The sequence below is a fragment of the Aotus nancymaae genome, unplaced genomic scaffold, assembly GCF_030222135.1.
Source record: "Aotus nancymaae isolate 86718 unplaced genomic scaffold, 86718_ANA_hifiasm-v0.15.2.pri h1tg000028l, whole genome shotgun sequence".
Lineage (NCBI taxonomy): Eukaryota > Metazoa > Chordata > Mammalia > Primates > Aotidae > Aotus > Aotus nancymaae.
Window position 1 is genome coordinate 5,746,416 of NW_026988441.1, and position 17,922 is coordinate 5,764,337.

Below are 17,922 nucleotides of genomic sequence, written 5' to 3' on the forward strand. Positions count from 1 at the left end.
ACAAGAAACCCCCCAATGATAAATGTCTGTTGTCTGAAGTCATTAAATTTTGGGATGGGACACTTTGCTGCATGGGGACACAGAACATACACCAGCCTCAGGCCCCCCACTGCCCGGGGCTCTAGGAAAGTCCCGTTCCAGACCCTCTGCCCCGCCACCACTGTCACCCATCCCAGCGCCGCAGGACAGAGGCACTCCAGCCTGCCGGTAAAGTGTTTGCCGTTGGGTTTCGTTTGGCTGGTTGTGTGTACACAGTGTATACAAGTTGAGTTGTACAGAAGCCCAAGAAAGAGCAAGAGACAAAGGGTGGTGGGAATGGGGGGTGGGGCGGGGGGGCGAGAAAGGGGAGGAGGGGTAAAGGAGACCGATAAAAAATAGAACCACATCCAGACGACAATGGGGGGGCAGCGGGTGGGGGCCAGACACAGACAAATCGCCGTAGAAAAGGAGTGGGAGGGGCAAAGAGGGGACCCTTCTCCCCTCTCCACCTCCCCAGCCCCCTGCCCCCGGTATGTACAATAAATAAGATTAAAAATAATTAACAAGATGCGTGTCCCCTCCCACCTGACGCTGAACGCCTCGGGGAGGGAATGGCCTTTAGCAAAGATCTTGGCCTGCAGGGGGGACTTGGGGGGAAGGGGTCCCCCAGCTCTCTGAAGCCACCCCACCCCCGCAACCATACATAGACTTTTCCTATACATTATGTACAAGGTGGAGGGGGCGGGGCTGTGGCTGTGGAGGGGGGGTTGGGGCAAGGGGAGAGGGAAACCGTTACTAAATAGACATTTATACATATATATAAATAATTTCTCTGTACACCGAACAGTGGGAGGAATGGGGAGGGAGTGGAGGGGGCTTGGGAGGCGGGGAGTTGGACTTTGAACCCTGCCCTTCAGGGGGCAGCACAGACACACCCTGACCCATCACCCCCTTTTCCCGGCGATGGGGCCCAGGGGTTAGCTCCTGAGGACATGGGTCTGTCCCAATTCTCGGTTTGTGGAGGAGGCGCCCCCCTGACGGGCTGGGCTGGGCTGCACTGGGGTCACCCGCAGCGGCTGTGGGCCTGCGCTTGGGCCAGCAGGTCACTGAAGGAGTCAAAAAGCTGCTCCAGCCACGGCTGGTTCCGCATGCACTGCTGGACCACCTCCTCCTGGCCCAGGTCCTCGGCGCCGCCCTCGATGGCCAGGGTCTGCAGGGGTCAAACATGGCACTGGGGAGGGTGGCACAGTGGCCTCTGGGGAGGGAAGGGGCTGGGGCCCGGGGTGTCGGACATCAGTGTCCCAGGGAAGCAAGGGCTGGGGTTGCCTTCTGAAGTCCAAGACGGAAGGACTTGGGAGCCTGGACTCTTGGGTTGGGGGCAGGAGGGGCTGGGCTTGGATCCCTGGATCCCAGCAGGAGGTCATGAAGGTTGGAATCCCAGAACGATGGGGGCAGCGGGTGGGGCTCACCTGGTCCCGGCAGCGCAGGAAGGTGTGGTATTTATAGTGGTGGAGCGAATGGTAGAGTGTGTAGTATCCCGACTTTTCCAGCTCAACCTTGAACTCCTGGGTAGGGGTGGAGACGCCTCAGCCCCTCCGGCCTGGCGCTGGGCAGCCCCTCTCCTCCCGCCCCACACACCACCAGCACTCCCCAGTCCCAGCCCTGGCCCCGGCCCGGGCGCCCACCTGGGCTCTGACCACGCTCCTCTTGAGCTTGCTGAGCGTCTTACGGTTGTAGGGTTCTCCCGCTGGCCGCAGTCGCACAGCCCCCTCCTCCGGGGAGCCCTCCCCACTCTGCTCCACTTGTAGCTGTGGGAACGTGTGCAGGGCATCCTGCAGGAAGCCGATGGGTCAGCTGGACACTGCCCAGAACCCACGCACCCCAAACCCAACAGCCAGATCCCAGATCTGTGACTCAGTTTCCCCCAGGCTGCAGATCAGGAGACACAATTCGAGTCTTGGTTTCCTCAAAGGACAGAGGAGGTTGGGCCTCACCAGTGATGCTTATCCTGTGTTTTCTGGGCTGTCTCAGATTCTGTGTCACTCAAAATTCTACCCAAGATTTCTGAGCCCCATTGTAACCATCTACCCAGGAATTCCCACCCCATCTAAACCATCTATAACAGAATGCTCATCCCATCCCAACCGTCTACCCCAGAATTCTCACCCCATTCTAACCACCGACCCCGGAATTCTCACCCCATCCTAACCATCTACCCCATCCTAACCATCTACACCGGAATTTTCAGCCTTATCCTAACCACCTACCCCGGAATTCTCACCCCGTCCCAACCACCTACCCCGGAATTCTCACCCCGTCCCAACCACCTACCCTGGAATTCTCACCCCGTCCTAACCACCTACCCCGGAATTCTCAGCCTTATCCTAACCACCTACCCCAGAATTCTAATTCCCAACTAACAACACATACTTCTCAAACCTCCCCTAAAATCCTACACCGCTATTATTTACTCTAGTGTAAGGGAGTGCAATGTCTCGATCTCACCCACAATCCTCAGTGCCAGTAACCATATATCCCAGAATTTGTAGACTAGACTCATTTCTTCCAGAGTTGTTTTTCTTTTTTGAGACAGTCTCGCCCTGTTGCCCAGGCTGGAGTGCAGTGGCACGATTTCAGCTCACTGCAACCTCTGCCTCCCGGGTTCAAGCAATTCTCTGCCTCGGCCTCCCAAATAGCTTGGATTACAGGCGCCTGCCACCATGCTCGGCTAATTTTTTGTATTTTGAGTAGAGACAGGGTTTCACCATCTCAGCCAGGCTCGTCTTGAACTCCTGACCTTGTGATCCACCCGCCTCAGCCTCCCAAAGTGCTGGGATTACAGGCATGAGCCACTGCGCCTGGTCCCTCCTGAGTTTTTATAACCTAATGCTACCCAGAATTTTTCAACCCACCCATCACTCTACCCGCAAATGTTCAAAGCCAGCATAACATTCCAGCTAAGATTTCTCAACACCAGCCTAAGAATCCATTTCAGAATTCTCAGTCACCCTAATGTCCCACCCGCCATTCTGAGCAAAACTACTATCTCAGTCACCGTTCTCAGAGCCAGACTAATATTTCCTGGCACATTTTCTGTTCTCTCCCTTTTTTTTCAGACAGCCTCACTCTGTCACCCAGGCTGGAGTGCAGTGGTGCGATCTCGGCTCACTGCAACCTCCACTCCCAGGTTCAAGCAATTCTCCTGCCTCAGCCTCCGGAGTAGCTGGGACTACAGGCGCCCGCCACCATGCCCAGCTAACTGTTATATTTTTTAGTAGAGATGGAGTTTGACCATGTTGGCCAGGATGGTCTCGATCTCTTGACCTCGTGATCCACCCATCTCAGCGTCCCAAAGTGCTGGGATTACAGGCGTGAGCCACACACCCAGCCTCTTTTTCTCGTTTTTTTGAGATGGAGTTTCGCTCTTGCTGTCCCAGGCTGGAGTGCAATGGCGCGATCTCATGGCAACCTCCACCTCCCGGGTTCAAGTGATTGTCCTGCCTCAGCCTTCTGAATAGCTGGATTATAAGCGTGCACCATCACGCCCAGCTAATTTTGTATTTTTAGTAGACACAGGGTTTCTCCATGTTGGTCAGGCTGGTCTTGAACTCCCAACCTCAGGTGATCCACCTGCCTCAGCCTCCCAAAGTTCTGGGATCACAGGCGTGAGTCATCATACCCAGCCAGCTAGTTTTTTATTTTTAGTAGACACGGGGTTTCACCATGTTGGCCAGGGTGGTCTCAAACTCTTGACCTCAGGTGATCCACCCGCCCTGGCTTCCCAAAGTGCTGGGATCACAGGCACGAGCCACTGGGCCCGGCCTCCCTGCATATTTTCTTTTTTGTGTATGTGGGACGGAGTCTCGCTCTGGCACCCAGGCTGGAGTGCAGTGGCACAATTGTGGCTCACTGCAACCTCTGCCTCCTGGTTCAAGAGATTCCCCTGCCTCAGCCTCCTAAGTAGCTGGGACTACAGGCTCGTGCCACCACGTCTGGCTAATTTTTTGTATTTTTAGTAGAGATGGGGTTTCACTGTGTTAGCCAGGATGGTCTCGATCTCCTGACCTCATGATCTGCCTGCCTCAACCTCTCAAAGTGCTGGGATCACAGGCGTGAGCCACTGCACCTGGCCTAATTGCTTATTTTCGTTTTTTTTTTTTTTTTTGAGATGGAGTTTTGCTCTTGTTGTCCAGGCTGCAGTGCAGTGGCACGATCTTGGCTCACTACAACCTCCGCCTCCCAGGTTCAAGTGATTCTCCTACCTTAGCCTCCCGAGTAGCTGGGATTACAGGCATGGACCACCATGCCCAGCTAATTTTGTATTTTAAGTAGAGATGGGGTTTCGCCATGTTGGACAGACTGGTTTCAAACTCCTGACCTTAAGCGATCCACCCGCCTCGGCCTCCCAAAGTGCTGGGATTACAGGCATGAGCCACAGCGCCCGGCCGAATTCCTTATTTTCTAAGATTAGCTTCCCACCAGCCATCTCAGTGTCAGCCTAATAGCCTATCCCAGAATTCTCAGTGCCTGCCTAGAATCCATCCCAGAATTCTCACACTCACTGCAAGTCTTCCACAATGTTGAAAACCAGACTAACATTCTATCTCAGAAGTCTCAGTTCCCCAACAGTCTATCCTGAAATTCTCAGTGCCACACTGACATGCCAACCAGAATCCTCAGGGCCAGTTTAAGAGCCCTGACATTCCATCCCAGAATATCCAAGAAGGGGAATCACACAGATGACTTAACACTGACGCCTGGGATCCCAATAGCCTCCACTGGACCCATGAAGAAGCCATCGGTCCATCGGCAGCCTTGGGTGCTAGCCTAGTCGTTTTTTTTTTCTTTTTGAGACAGTCTTGTTCTGTTTTGCAGGCTGCAATGCAGGGGTGAGATCTCAGCTCAGGAAACCTCCACTTCCCGGGTTCAAGTGATTCTCCTGCCTCAGCCTCCCAAGTAGATGGGATTACAGGTGCCTGGCACCATGCTCAACTAATTTTTGTCTTTTTTAGTAGAGACAGGGTTTCTCCATGTTGGCCAGGATGGTCTCGAACTCCTAACCTCAGGTGATCCACCTGCCTTGGCCTCCTAATGTGCTGAGATTACAGGCGTGAGTCACCACGCCCAGCCAGGCCTAGTCTGTGTTTGGCTTCAAACTGGTACTCCACACTAACAGCCCAGCCCTTCAGAACCACCCCTCCACCACCCCAAGGCTCACAGCTCCTCCCCATGTGGGCTTCATGGCTGTTGAGAACCCAGAGATCTCCTGACAGTCCTGTCCTCAACTGTTCTCCCATCTGAGCCCAGGAGGATGATCTCATTCCAAGGATCAACCCTCCTCCACAGAGGCCGACATGTATGTGTCTTTTCCACGTGGACCCTGGGCCCCGGACGCCCCCTGCCCCGACCCCCAGGCACCTGCAGGGCCGGGCTTAGTGATAGTCGCTTCAGGACTTTCTTCTTGTGCTCATTCAGCAGGCCGTCTATCTTCCGCATGGGGGGCAGGTACAGCTCATCTGATGGACGAGGACAGAGTGTCAGGAAGGCTATAGCCCCACAAGGCACTGGGGCCAAGGTGGGGTCACAGAGTCTGGGTCCCCAAATCCCTTCCCACTCAGAGACAAAAGCACAGGCCCAAGCCCCCTCCTCCTTCAGACTTAGGAGTCCAGGCCCTTAGCCTACTCATCCCTCAGACCCTAGAGTCCAGAACCCCAGCCCCTCCTCTCAGACCCAGGAGTCCAGGCCCCCAGCCCCTCCTCTCAGACCCAGGAGTCCAGACCCCAGCCCCTCCTCCCTCAGACCCAGAGGTCCAGACCCCCAGCCCCTCCTCCCTCAGACCCAGGGGTCCAGGCCCCCAGCCCCTCCTCCCTCAGACCCATGAGTCCAGGTCCCCAGCCCCTCCTCCCTCATACCCAGGAGTCTAGGCCCCCAGCCCCTCCTCCCTCAGACACAGCATCCAGGCCCCCAGCCCTTTTTCCCTCGGACCCAGGGACCTCCTCCATCAGACCCAGGACTCCAGGGCCCAGCCCCTCCTCTCTCAGACCAAGTCCAGGCCTCAGCTCCTCCTCCCTCAGACCAGCGAGTCAGCCCCACTTGTCCTCCCCAGCCCCGGCTCACCATGCGTGTCCTCCAGGGCCTGGATCATGTCGGGGTCAAGTGCCGTGCTCACCAACATCTCCACGTAGCTCCGGTACATCTCCCGCATCGCCCGGGTTTTCAGCAGACGCCCAGGCACTGCCCGCTCTGCAGGAAAGACAGGGTGCAGGCTCATTATCCCAACTTCCCCTGAGATCTCCTGTGTGGCAGATGCTGTTCTCAACACTGGAGACCAGGAGAGAAATCCCTGCTTTAGAGAGGTCCAAGTCCGCTGGGAAAGACTGACAGGCAAGTGCCAGTACCATGTGCTCTCACGGCAGAATCACAGGCACTGCAAGAAGCTTAGGTAAGGCGGGCTTGGTGGCTCATGCCTGTAATCCCAGCACTTTCGGAGGCCGAGGCGGATCACCTGAGGTCAGGAGATCGAGCTCAGCCTGGCCAATGTCGTGAAACCCTGTCTCTAATAAAATTACAAAAATTAGCCAGGCGTGGTAGCGCACGCCTGTAATCCCAGCTACTCGGGAGACTTAGGCAGGAGGATCGTTTGAACCCAGGAGGCAGAGGTTGCAGTGAGCCAAGATCGCGCCATTGCACAGCCTGGGTGACAAAGCAAAAAGCGTCTGAAAAATACAAAAGAGAAACTTACAGGACCAGGTGCAGTGGCTCACACCTGTAATCCCAGCACTTTGGGAGGCTGAGGCGGGTGGTTTACAAGATCAGGAGTTCGAGACCAGGCTGGCCAAAATGGTGAAACCTCATCTCTACTAAAAATACAAAAATCAGCTGGGCGTGGTGGCAGGCACCTATAGTCCCAGCTACTCAGCAGGCTGAGGCCAAGAACTGCTTGAACCCAGGAGGTGGAGGTTGCAGTGAGCTGGGATTGCACCACTGCACTACAGCCAGGATGACAGAGAGAGACTCCATCTCAAAACAAAAGCAGCTCACAGGAGGCATCAGGTCAAACAAACGTTGAGTCATGAGGGACAGCTCAGAGCACTTAACTGTGGCTTCACTTAAGTCTAAAGAAGCAGCACTGCTGGTTTCCAAAAGAGCGAACCCGGTCACAGAGGTCAGATCACAAAGGGGCAAGGCTGAGGGAGAGACGGGAGCTGGGACTGCACAGGTCAGTGCAGGCCGGACTGCACTGGGCCTCCAACGCGAGGCAGAAAGGGCAAGGGCTTTTTCTGGTGGGTACTAGGGAGCCATGGGAAAGCTGAGAGCAGGGGAGGGGTGAGTACAAGTGGAGAAAGACCCCTCTAAAGCCAAGTGGGGGATAGATTGGAGGAGAGAGGCTGAAGTCCATGCTGATGGACCAGGTAGGAAAGAAGAGAGGTAGAGCAGGGCTGGGAGCAGAGGACGAGGCTGAGCTGGGCAGGCCTGGGAAAGAGCGGACAGCATGGAGCGGGGCAGGGCTAGGAACTGCCCAGCTTTGGGGTTCATAGGTAGAAAAGGAAAAGAGGAGGGCCAGGTGTAATGGCTCACACCTGTGATCCCAGCACTTTGGGAGGCCGAGGTGAGTGGATAGCCTGAGGTCAGGAGTTAGAGACCAGCCTGGCCAACATGGTGAAACCCCATCTCTACTAAAAATATAAAAATGAGCCAGGCATGGTAGTGCACATCTATAGTACCAGCTACTCGGGACGTTGAGGCAGGAGGATCATGTGAACCCAGGAGGTGGAGGTTTCAGCGAGTTGCAATTGTGCCACAGCACTTCAGCCTGGGTGACAGAGCAAGGGAAAGAAAGAGAGAGAGAGAGAGAGAGCGAGAAGGAAGGCTGGGTGTGGTGGCTCATGCCCATAATCCCAGCACTTTGAGAGGCTGAAGCAGGTGGATCACAACGTCAGGAGTTCGAGACCAGCCTGGCCAATATGGTAAAACCCCATCTTTACTAAAAATACAAAAATTAGCTAGCTGAGTGTGGTGGTGCACACCTGTAGTCCCAGCTACTCGGGAGGCTGAGGCAGGAGAACCACTTGAACCCAGGAGGCAGAGGTTGCAGTGAGCCTAGATTGTGCCACTGCACTCCAGCCTGGGGGACACAGCGAGACTCCATCTCAAAAAAAAAAAAAAAAAAAAAAGAAAGAAAGAAAAGGAAAAGAGGTGAGGATCCCCCTGGGAAGTCTGGTAGCCAGAGGTCCAATCCCTAAGAGCCTTTTATTTTCCATGTATCTCCCTGCTACATCAGGGATTTTTTTTTTTTTAAAGACGGAGTCTTGCTCTGTTGTCCTGGCTGGAGTACAATGGCACGATCTCGGCTCACCGCGACCTCCGCCTCCCAGGTTCAAGTGATTCTCCTGCCTCACCCGGCTGAGCAGCCACCACGTCCTGCTAATTTTTTATATTTTTTACTAGAAACAGCCATATTGGACAGGCTGGTCTCGACCTGCTAACCTCATGATCCAGTAGCCTCTGCCTCCCAAAGTGCTGGGATTACAGGCAGGAGCCACTGTGCCTGGCCATTAGGGCTTTGATAGAAAGAGAATTCCACCTTTCTCATTTGTACTGTGTGGCCCTGGGGAGGTCACATCACCTCTCAGTACCTCGGTTTCCTCATCTTTATTTATTTACGAAGTTATCCTTAGAGGCAGAATTTGGATCTAATTCTGTCACCCTGCCTGGAAAGCAGTGGCGTGATTATAGTTCACCATACTCTTGAAGCCTGGACTCAGGTGATCCTTCATTTTGGCCTCCTGAGTAGCTGGAACTACACAGGCACTCGCCATCATGCCCAGCTAATTTTTTAAAATTTGTTTGTAAAGACAGGGGTCTTGCTATGTTGCCCAGGCTCATGTAAAACTCTTGGGCTCAAGTGATTCTACCCCCTCAGCCTCCCGAAATGCAAGGGTTACAGGTGTGAGCTATCACACCCAGCTCCCACTTTTTTTTTTTTTTGAGACAGAGTTTCACTCCTGTTCCCCAGGCTGGAGTGCAATGGCATGATCTTGGCTCACCGCAACCTCCGCCTCCCGAGTTCAAGCGATTCTCCTGCCTCAGCCTCCCCGAGGAGGTGGGATTACAGGCATGCACCACCATGCCCAGCTAATTCTGTTTTTCAGTCGAGACAGGGTTTCTCCATGTTGGTCAGGCTGGTCTTGAACTCCCGACCTCTCAGGTGATTCGCCCACCTCAGTCTCCCAAAGTGCTGAGATTGCAGGCATGAGCCACCTCGCCCGGCTCCCATCTTTAACATGAGGATAATTCTACCAAGCTACCTCACAGGGTTTATTAGGTAAGGTAAAGTAAACCTGTGTGCAAATGTTTAAAATGATTCCTGGCACATAGTAAGCACTCAACAGAAGTCAGCTGTTACCCTTACTGTAAATACATGAATATATACATATTTTTGTTGTTGTTATTGTCATCACTAATCAGACATCTCTTTTTTTGTTGTTGAGACGCAGTCTTGCTCTACTGCCCAGGTTGGAAGGCTGTAGTGCAGTGGCCTGATCTCAGCTCACTGTAACCACTGCCTCCCGGGTTCAAGTGATTCTCCTGCCTCAACCTCCCAAGTAGCTAGGATTATAGGTGCCCACAACCAAGTCCAGCTAATTTTTGTACTTTTTTAGTAGAGATGGGGTTTCACCATGTTGGCCAGGCTGGTCTCGAACTCCTGAGCTCAGGTGATCCACCCTCCTCAGCCTCTCAAAGTGCTGGGATTACAGGCGTGAGCCACCGCACCCAGCCTCACCAGACATCACTGTAAGCGCTGGGGATGTGGCAGTGTGCTGGGCAGCCGTGGAGTATAGAGCAGTGTCTACTAGAGACCAGCATTGTCCACTAGAGACCAGCATTGTCCTATGAGCTTCGTCTCTTATGAACCCATTTTACAGGTGAGGTCACTAAGGCACAAGAGGTTATGTCTCTTTCTCAGGGTCACCCAGGGCCTCATAGGAAACCCTACCATCACAGAGCCTCCAAGACAGACACCTAGTCCCACATCTTCCTCAGCCCCCAAATCGTGCCTTTTAAGAGGCAGAAGAACACAGCACTGAAGAACAGAGTCCAAGGCACCTTGGGCTCAACTGCCGCCCTGGTGGGCACACAACACAGACTGTGCTGCCCTCTCTCGGTGCCTCAGCTTCCTCATCTGTAGATGAGGATAACAGTATCCACCTCCTAGGATGGGCGAAAATCACACAAATTAACATCCATTAGGTTCTTTTTTTTTTTTGAGACAGAGTCTAGCTCTGTTGCCTAAGCTGGCGTGCACTGGTGCGATCTTGGCTCACTGCAACCTCTGTCTCCCAGGTTCAAGCGATTCCCCTGCCTCAGTCTCCTGAGTAGCTGGGACTCCAGGCGCACACCACCATGCCTGGCTAATTTTTTGTATTTTAGTAGAGAGGGGGTTTCACCATGGCCGGGATGGTCTCCATCTCCTGACCTCGTGATCCACCCACCTCGGCCTCCCAAAGCGCTGGGATGACAGGCATGAGCCACCACGCCCGGCCCTCACCAGGTTCTGAGGAGGCAGCCTGTTGTGTAGAGATGCCCCGTGACTGTCAGCTATTGCCATTATCTGTTGTTGCTGTCCTGCTGAGGCTACCTGGAGGTCTCTGGACAGCCCTCACCTGTGTCCCCTTCCCACCCATCCACCCCTGCAGCCCTAGGTCTGCCTAGAGCCTCACCATCCTCGCTGGGGGCTCCGGGAGAGGACTCCGAGTCTGAGGAGCTGCCTGGTGGGGCCCCGCCTGACGCAGCATTGCCCCCCGCCTCCTTCAGCCATTTCTTCCTCTTCTTAGGGGGCGGCTCAGCCTTCACCTTGGTGGGCCGGGCCTTAGGCAGCCGGGAGGTGGCAGGCTGCCCTGTGGTGAGACTTCGCTCTGGCCGTGTCTGCCGTCCGCTGGTGGCCCGCTCACCCCGCAGTGGCCGCTCCCCACGCGTCACCTTCTCCTTCTCCTTTTCCTTCTCCACAGGCCGCAGGAGGGAGGGCTTCTCAGGGGCAGGGGGCTCAGGCATGGCCGTCTCAGGTGTCTGCTCTGGGGGCTTCTCAGATGTTGTCTTTTCAGGGGTCTCAGGCTTGGGAGGTGGTGCTGGGGCCTTAGGGGGAGGTGCGGAGCTACCCCCAGCAGATGTGGGGTTCTTGGCCTGCCCAGAGCGTCTAGAAGGGAACAGAGAAGGGACTACAGTCAGCAGCTCCCAAGAACCCAGATTCTTCTCCTTAGGACCCCTGCTCAGTGCCCTAAGCACGGAAACAGCTTCTCTCATGTTGTCTCCCTCTCTCACTGTATATCTGCCCCCTTCTCTCTCTGGGTCTCTGTCCCCCTCTCTGGGTCTCTGGGTCCCCGTATCCTTCTCTGAGTCTCTGCACCCTCCAGTCTCTGGGTCTCTGTCCTCCCTCTGTCCTTCTTTTTCTCTGGGATTCTGTCTCCTTCTGAGTCTCCGTCTCCCACATATCTCTGGGTCTCTGAACCCTTCTCTGTGGGTCTCTGTCCTCTTGTTTCTGAGTCTCTGTCCCCTGCCTCTGTGTCTCTGTCCTTTCTCTCTGGATCTGTCCACCTCCTCTCTCTGGGTCTGTCCCCTTCTCTCTGGATCTGTCCCCCTCTCTCTAAGTCTCTGTCCCTCTTTGTCTCTGGGTCTCTGTCACCCTCCTCTGCCCCTCTCTCTCTGGGTCTCTGTCCCTCTCTCTGGGTCTCTGGCCCTCTCTCTCTGGGTCTCTGTCCCCCTCTCTCTGGGTCTCTGTCCCCCTCTCTCTGGATCTGTCCCTCTTTCTCTCTGGGTCTCTGTACCCCTCTCTCCGGGTCTCTGTCGCCCTCTCTCTGGGTCTCTGTCCCCCTCTCTCTCTGGGTCTCTCTCCCCTTCTCTCTCTGGATCTCTGTCCCCCTCTTTCTCTGGGCGTCTGTCCCTCTTCTCTCTCTGGGCCTCTGTCCCTCTCTCTCTGGGTCTCTGTCCCCCTCTCTCTCTGGGTCTCTGTCCCCCTCTCTCTCTGGGTCTCTGTCCCCCTCTGTCTCTGGGTCTCTGTCCCTCTGTCTCTGGGTCTCTGTCCCCCTCTCTCTCTGGGTCTCTGTCCCTCTGTCTCTGGGTCTCTGCTCCCCTCTCTCTCTGGGTCTCTGTCTCCTTCTCTCTCTGGGTCTCTGTCCCCCCCTCTCTCTGGGTCTCTGTCCCTCTGTCTCTGGGTCTCTGCCCCCCTCTCTCTCTGGGTCTCTGTCCTTCTTTCTCTCTGGGTGTCTGTCCCTCTCTTTCCGGGTCTCCGGCCCCCTCTCTCTGGGTTTCTGTCCCCCTCCGTCTCTGGGTCTCTGTCCCCCTCTCTCTGGGTCTCTGTCCCCCTCTCTCTCTGGGTCTGTGTCCCTCTTTCTCTCTGGGTCTCTGTCCCCCTCTCTCTCTGGGTCTCTGTCCTTCTTTCTCTCTGGGTCTCTGTCCCCCTCTCTCTGGGTCTCTGTCCCTCTTCTCTCTCTCTGGGCATCCGTCCTCCCCTCTCTGGTCTCTGTCCCCTCTCTCTGTCCCCACCCCGCCGCCCCCTCTATTGCATGCTCCATCCCCATGCCCATCGGTGCTGCATGCTGCCTGCCCGTGTTCCCCATGGTTGGTACCTGACGGGCACTGGGGGCCGATGCCAGGGTTTCCGAGCACAGACCCTCACGTAGTCCTTCTTATTGACATTTTCCAGGAACTTTACATAGAGGCGCTGGTACCGATTTTTTGCGTCCCCAAAATACCCCAAATACTACAGGGAGAAAGAGGCACATGAGGAAGTTCTTGACACTGCCCAGCTGGATGGCCAACACTCCCGCGCCCTGGGCTACCTGGGCAGCCGCCTGGAGCCTGCCCACAGCAGGGGGCCACCTTCCAGAGACACCGTGGAGCAAGTCACAGCCATGCTAAGGGAAACCCCAGCTCTAGATGCCCCGCCCCGGGCCCCCCAAGTCCTCGGTCCCCTTTGCCGGCTTACATTACTAGTGGCACAAAACTGCCTCTGGCCGTCCTTGATCTCCGGAGTGAATTTCTGCAGAAGGGCCTTCTGGACTCGCCAGATGGGTGGGGGTTCACGCCCCGTCTGCAACGCCAGCTGAGGAGGAGGGGTGTGGTGAGGCCGGCAGGGTCAGCCCTCATTCCTGTTACTCTAGTCCCTACGCCCCAGCCCACTGGCCTTCCTCAACATCCCCTTCGAGAGAAGGCAGAGACAGGCCAGGCACAGTAGCTCACGCCTGTAATTCCAGCACTTTGGGAGGCAGAGATGGGTGGATCATGAGGTCAGGAGATCGAGACCATCCTGGCCAACATGGTGAAACCCCAACTCTACTAAAGATACAAAAATTAACCTGGTGTGGTGGCGTGTGCCTGTAATTTCAACTACTTGGGAGGCTGAGGCAGGAGAATTGCTTGAACCTGGGAGGTGGAGCTTGTAGTGAGCCAAGATTGCACCACTGCACTCCAGTCTGGTAACAGAGCGAGATTCCATCTCAAAAAAAAAAAAAAAAAAAGAGGCCGGGCGCGGTGGCTCAAGCCTGTAATCCCAGCACTTTGGGAGGCCGAGGCGGGTGGATCACGAGGTCAAGAGATCGAGACCATCCTGGTCAACATGGTGAAACCCCGTCTCTACTAATACAAAAAAAAAAATTAGCTGGGCACGGTGGCGCGTGCCTGTAATCCCAGCTACTCAGGAGGCTGAGGCAGGAGAATTGCCTGAATCCAGGAGGCGGAGATTGCGGTGAGCCGAGATCGCGCCATTGCGCTCCAGCCTGGGAAACAAGAGCGAAACTCCGTCTCAAAAAAAAAAAAAAAAACAAAAAAAAAAAAACAAAAAAAAAAAACAAAAAAAAAAAAAAAAAAAAAAAAAAAGAAAAAAGGCAGAGACACTCTTTCGCCCAGGCTGGAGACTGGCGCATCTCGGCTCACTGCAACCTCCACCTCCCGGGTTCAAGCAATTCTCTGCCTCAGCCTCCTGAGTAGCTGGGATTACAGGAATGTGCCACCACACCCGGCTAATTTTTGTATCTTTAGTAGAGATGAGGTTTCACCATCTTGGCCAGGCTGGTCTTGAATTCCTGACCTCAGATCCACCTGCCTCAACCTCCTAAAGTGCTGGGATTACAGGCGTGAGCCACTGTGCCTGGCCACCAACAAAAATCTCTAGCCTCAAGATGTGTTCAGCTCTGTGTGCAGCTTGAACTTGGCCCTGTCCCCTCCTGCCCACCCCGTATCCTGGATAGGGCTGCTTGTTCTTAGGCTGTAGAGTTGGAGTCACTATTGAATTACAGTATGAAAGCCTAAAGCTTCCCATGTGACTCAGAATAATGACAATCTCTGAGCACCGGCCGCCATGTACCATGCAGGACAAAAGGTTACAGTTGTGAGCCATATGCCCTATGGGGGTCTGATTGTGTCCCCCTGTAATTCTCTTCTTTTCTTTTCTGAAACAGAGTCTCACTCTGTTGCCCAGGCTGGAGTGCAATGGCACAATCATGGTTTGCGGCAGCCTCCAACCCCCTGGGCTCAAGTGATCCTCCTGCCTCAGCCTCCCAAGTAGCTGCGACCACAGGTGTGCACCACCACACCTGGCTAAATGTTTTTTGTAGAGACGGGATTTCGTCATGTTGACCAGCGTGGTATTGAACTCCGGGGCTCAAGTGATGCTCCTGCTTCGGCCTCCCAAAGTGCTGGGATTACTAGGAGCCATAGTGCCTGGTTGCAACATCAAATTCTTATCGTGAAAACTAATCCCCAAAATGATGGTATTAGAAGCTGGGGACCTTTCAGAGGTGATTTAGGTCCTAAGGACAGAGCCTCATTAATGAAATTAGTGCCCTTAGAAAACTGTCTCCAGTCTGGGCGCAGTGGCTCATGCCTGTAATCCCAGCACTTTGGGAGGTCGAGGTGGGCAGATCACGAGGTCAGGAGATCCAGACCATCCTGGCTAACACGGGGAAACCCCGTCTCTGTTAAAAATACAAAAAATTAGCCGGGCGTGGTGGCACGCTCCTGTAGTCCCAGCTACTCGGGAGGCTGAGGCAGGAGAATCACTTGAATCCAGGAGGTGGAGGTTGCAGTGAGCTGAAATGGCGCCACTCACTGTATTCCAGCCTGGGCAATAGAGCGAGACTCCATCTCAAAAAGAAAGAAAGAAAAGAAAAGAAGAGAAAATAAATAAATAAATAAGTTAATGCCCTTATAAAACTGTCTCCAGTCCTGGGAAGGTGGCGTGGCTCATGTCTGTAATCCCTACACTTTGGGAGGCTGAGGTGGGCGGATCACTTGAGGACAGGAGTTGGAGACCAGCCTGGCCAACATGGTGAAACATTGGTTCTACTGAAAATATAAAAATTAGCTAGAGGCCGGACGCAATGGCTCAAGCCTGTAATCCCAGCACTTTGGGAGTCTGAGACAGGCTGATTGCCCGAGCTCAGGAGTTTTAAGTCCAGCCTGGGCAACATGGGGAAACCCTGTCTCTACTAAAATACAAAAAGTTAGCCGGGTGTGGCGGCGTGGGCCTGTGGTCCCAGCTACTCGGCGACCAGCTACACTGCACCCTCCGCCTCCCGGGTTCAAGCAACTCTCCTGTCTCAGCCTCCTGAGTAGCTGAGACTACAGGCACCTGCCACCATGTCCGGCTAATTTTTGTATTTTAGTAGAGACAGGGCTTCTATTGGTCAGGCTGGTCTTGAACTGCAGACCTCAGGTGATCCACCCGTCTCGGGCTCCCAAAGTACTGGGATTACAGGCGTGGGCCACCAAGCCCTGCCACCTCTCTGTTGCTTATAAGCCACCCAGTCTATGGTATTCCGACATAGCAGCCTGAAGGGTCTAAGACACCGAAAAAGCCTTCTCACAGAGGTTAGCAACAGAGGTAATGAGACAGACAAGCAAATAAACAAAACAGAGTTTGTGGCCTGTGCCAAGAACAGGCAGGTGAGGTAACCTGAGACCATTTCATCGGCATGTCCACAGCAGGGAAGACACAGTGACAGGAAGGCTCCCTATCTCTGCTCCCCCCGCCCCACAAACACCTGCGCACTGACCATCACCACCCTGCAGTCTGTGTGTGCCCTGGCTGGGCACTGATACAGACCCAAGAAACAACAGTATAAGTCATAAAAGTCCTAATGCCAATTCCCTGGATACTTGAGAAGCCTGGAGAAGGGGCCTCAATTTTTTTTTTTTTTTTTTTTGAGATGGAGTCTCACTCTATTGCCCAGGCTGGAGTGTGGAGTACAGCAGTGTGATCTCTGCTCATCACACCCTCTGCCTCCTGGGTTCAAGCAATTCTCCTGCCTCAGTCTGCCTAGTAGCCTGGGGTTACAGGTGTCCACCACCACATCCAGCTAATTTTTGTATTTTTAGTAGAGACAGGGTTTTGCCATGTTGGCTGGGCTGGTCTTGAACTCCTGACCTCAGGTGATCTTCGCACTCAGCCCCCAAGGTGCTGGGATTACAGGCATGAGCCATTGTGCTTGGCCTTGAATTTAAACTGAATCCAAGAATGCTTCCCAGAATAAGTGACGGATGCCAAAGAGTCCCTGGAAGGTACATGTCTTCAAAAGGGGTGCCAGGCTGAGCAGCATAGCTCATGACTATAATCCCAATACTTTGGGAGGCCAAGGTGGGCAGATCATTTGAGGTCAGACGTTTGAGACCAGCCCTGCCAACATGGTGAAGCCCCACCTCCACAAAAATACAAAAATTGGCTGGGCACAGTCGTGCATGCCTGTAATCCCAGCTACTTGTGAAGTTGAGGCAGGAGAATCGCTTGAATCCGGAAGATGGAGGTTGCAGTGAGCTGAGATCACACCACTGCACTCTAGCCTAGGCAATACAGCGAGACCCTGTCTCAAAAAAAAAAAATAGCAGGCCATGCTCAGTGGTTCATGCCTGTAATCCCAGCACTTTGGGAAGCCGAGGTGGGTGGATCATGAGGTCAGGAGACCGAGACCATCGTAGCCAACATGGTGAAACCCCGTCTCTACTAAAAACTACAAAAATTAGCTGGGCATGGTGGCGCGCACCTGTAGTCCCAGCTACTCGGGAGGCTGAGGCTGGGGAATCATTTGAACCCGGGAGGTGGAGGTTGCGGTGAGCTAAGATCGCACCATGAGATCTCACCACTGCACTCCAGCCTGGCGACAGAGCAAGACTCCGTCTCAAAAAAAAAAAAGATAAATAAAAAATAAAAAGCAAAAAGCAACAGGTTGAGGAAGCCATCGGAGCATCTTGTCAGCACGGGGAGACAGCCCCTCCCTCTCCCCTCTTCCACTCCCCGTGTCGGCTTCCTCTGGGGAACCTGCTGACACCGTAGCTGGAGTCAGGCCCTCTGCTCAGCACATCCTCACTGGGCTTGGTACCTTCCCTCAAATCACTTTTTTTTGGTTTGTTTTTGTTTTTTTTGAGACAGTCTCACACTGTCGCCAGGCACCAGGCTGGAGTGAGTGGCGCGATCTCAGCTCACTACAACCTCCTCCTCCTGGGTAACCACTTTTTTTTTTGATAGAGTTTCGCTCTTGTTGCTCAGGCTGGAGTGCAACGGCGCGATCTCGGCTCACAGCAACCTCCGCCTCCCAGGTTCAAGCAATTCTGCCTCAGCCTCCCGATTAGCTGGGACTACAGGCATGCGCCACCATTCCCGGCTAATTTTTGTATTTTTAGTAGAAATGGGGTTTCTCCATGTTGATCAGGCTGGTCTCAAACTCCCCACCTAGGTAATCCACTCACCTCAGGTAATCCACCCGCCTCAGCTTCCCAAAGTGCTGGGATTACAAGTATGAACCACCGTTCCTGGTCCCTCAAACCACTTTTCCTCCCAGCATCCCCACCCACACCTAGTCATCAGGCCTGACCCTGGTTCATTCACCCTTGCCTGTTCCCCAAAAAGGGACAGTCAATCCCCAAGCCCCAACCATCCTGCCTCTCCCCATGTCA

At 54.2% G+C, this 17,922-nt stretch overlaps 1 protein-coding gene across 1 annotated transcript in view; it reads right to left on the reverse strand.

The window, feature by feature from the left end:
* Positions 1-210: 210 nt before the first annotated feature.
* PRR12 (proline rich 12) overlaps positions 211-17,922 on the reverse strand; it is a 40,382-nt gene continuing 22,670 nt past the window's right edge. Inside the window, 8 exon segments of the mRNA XM_012460832.3 lie at positions 211-1,189; positions 1,449-1,544; positions 1,665-1,811; positions 5,398-5,495; positions 6,097-6,222; positions 10,701-11,173; positions 12,603-12,736; positions 12,962-13,078. Of these exon segments, the coding sequence (XP_012316255.2) occupies positions 1,043-1,189; positions 1,449-1,544; positions 1,665-1,811; positions 5,398-5,495; positions 6,097-6,222; positions 10,701-11,173; positions 12,603-12,736; positions 12,962-13,078 (1,338 nt within the window). The 3' untranslated portion in view covers positions 211-1,042.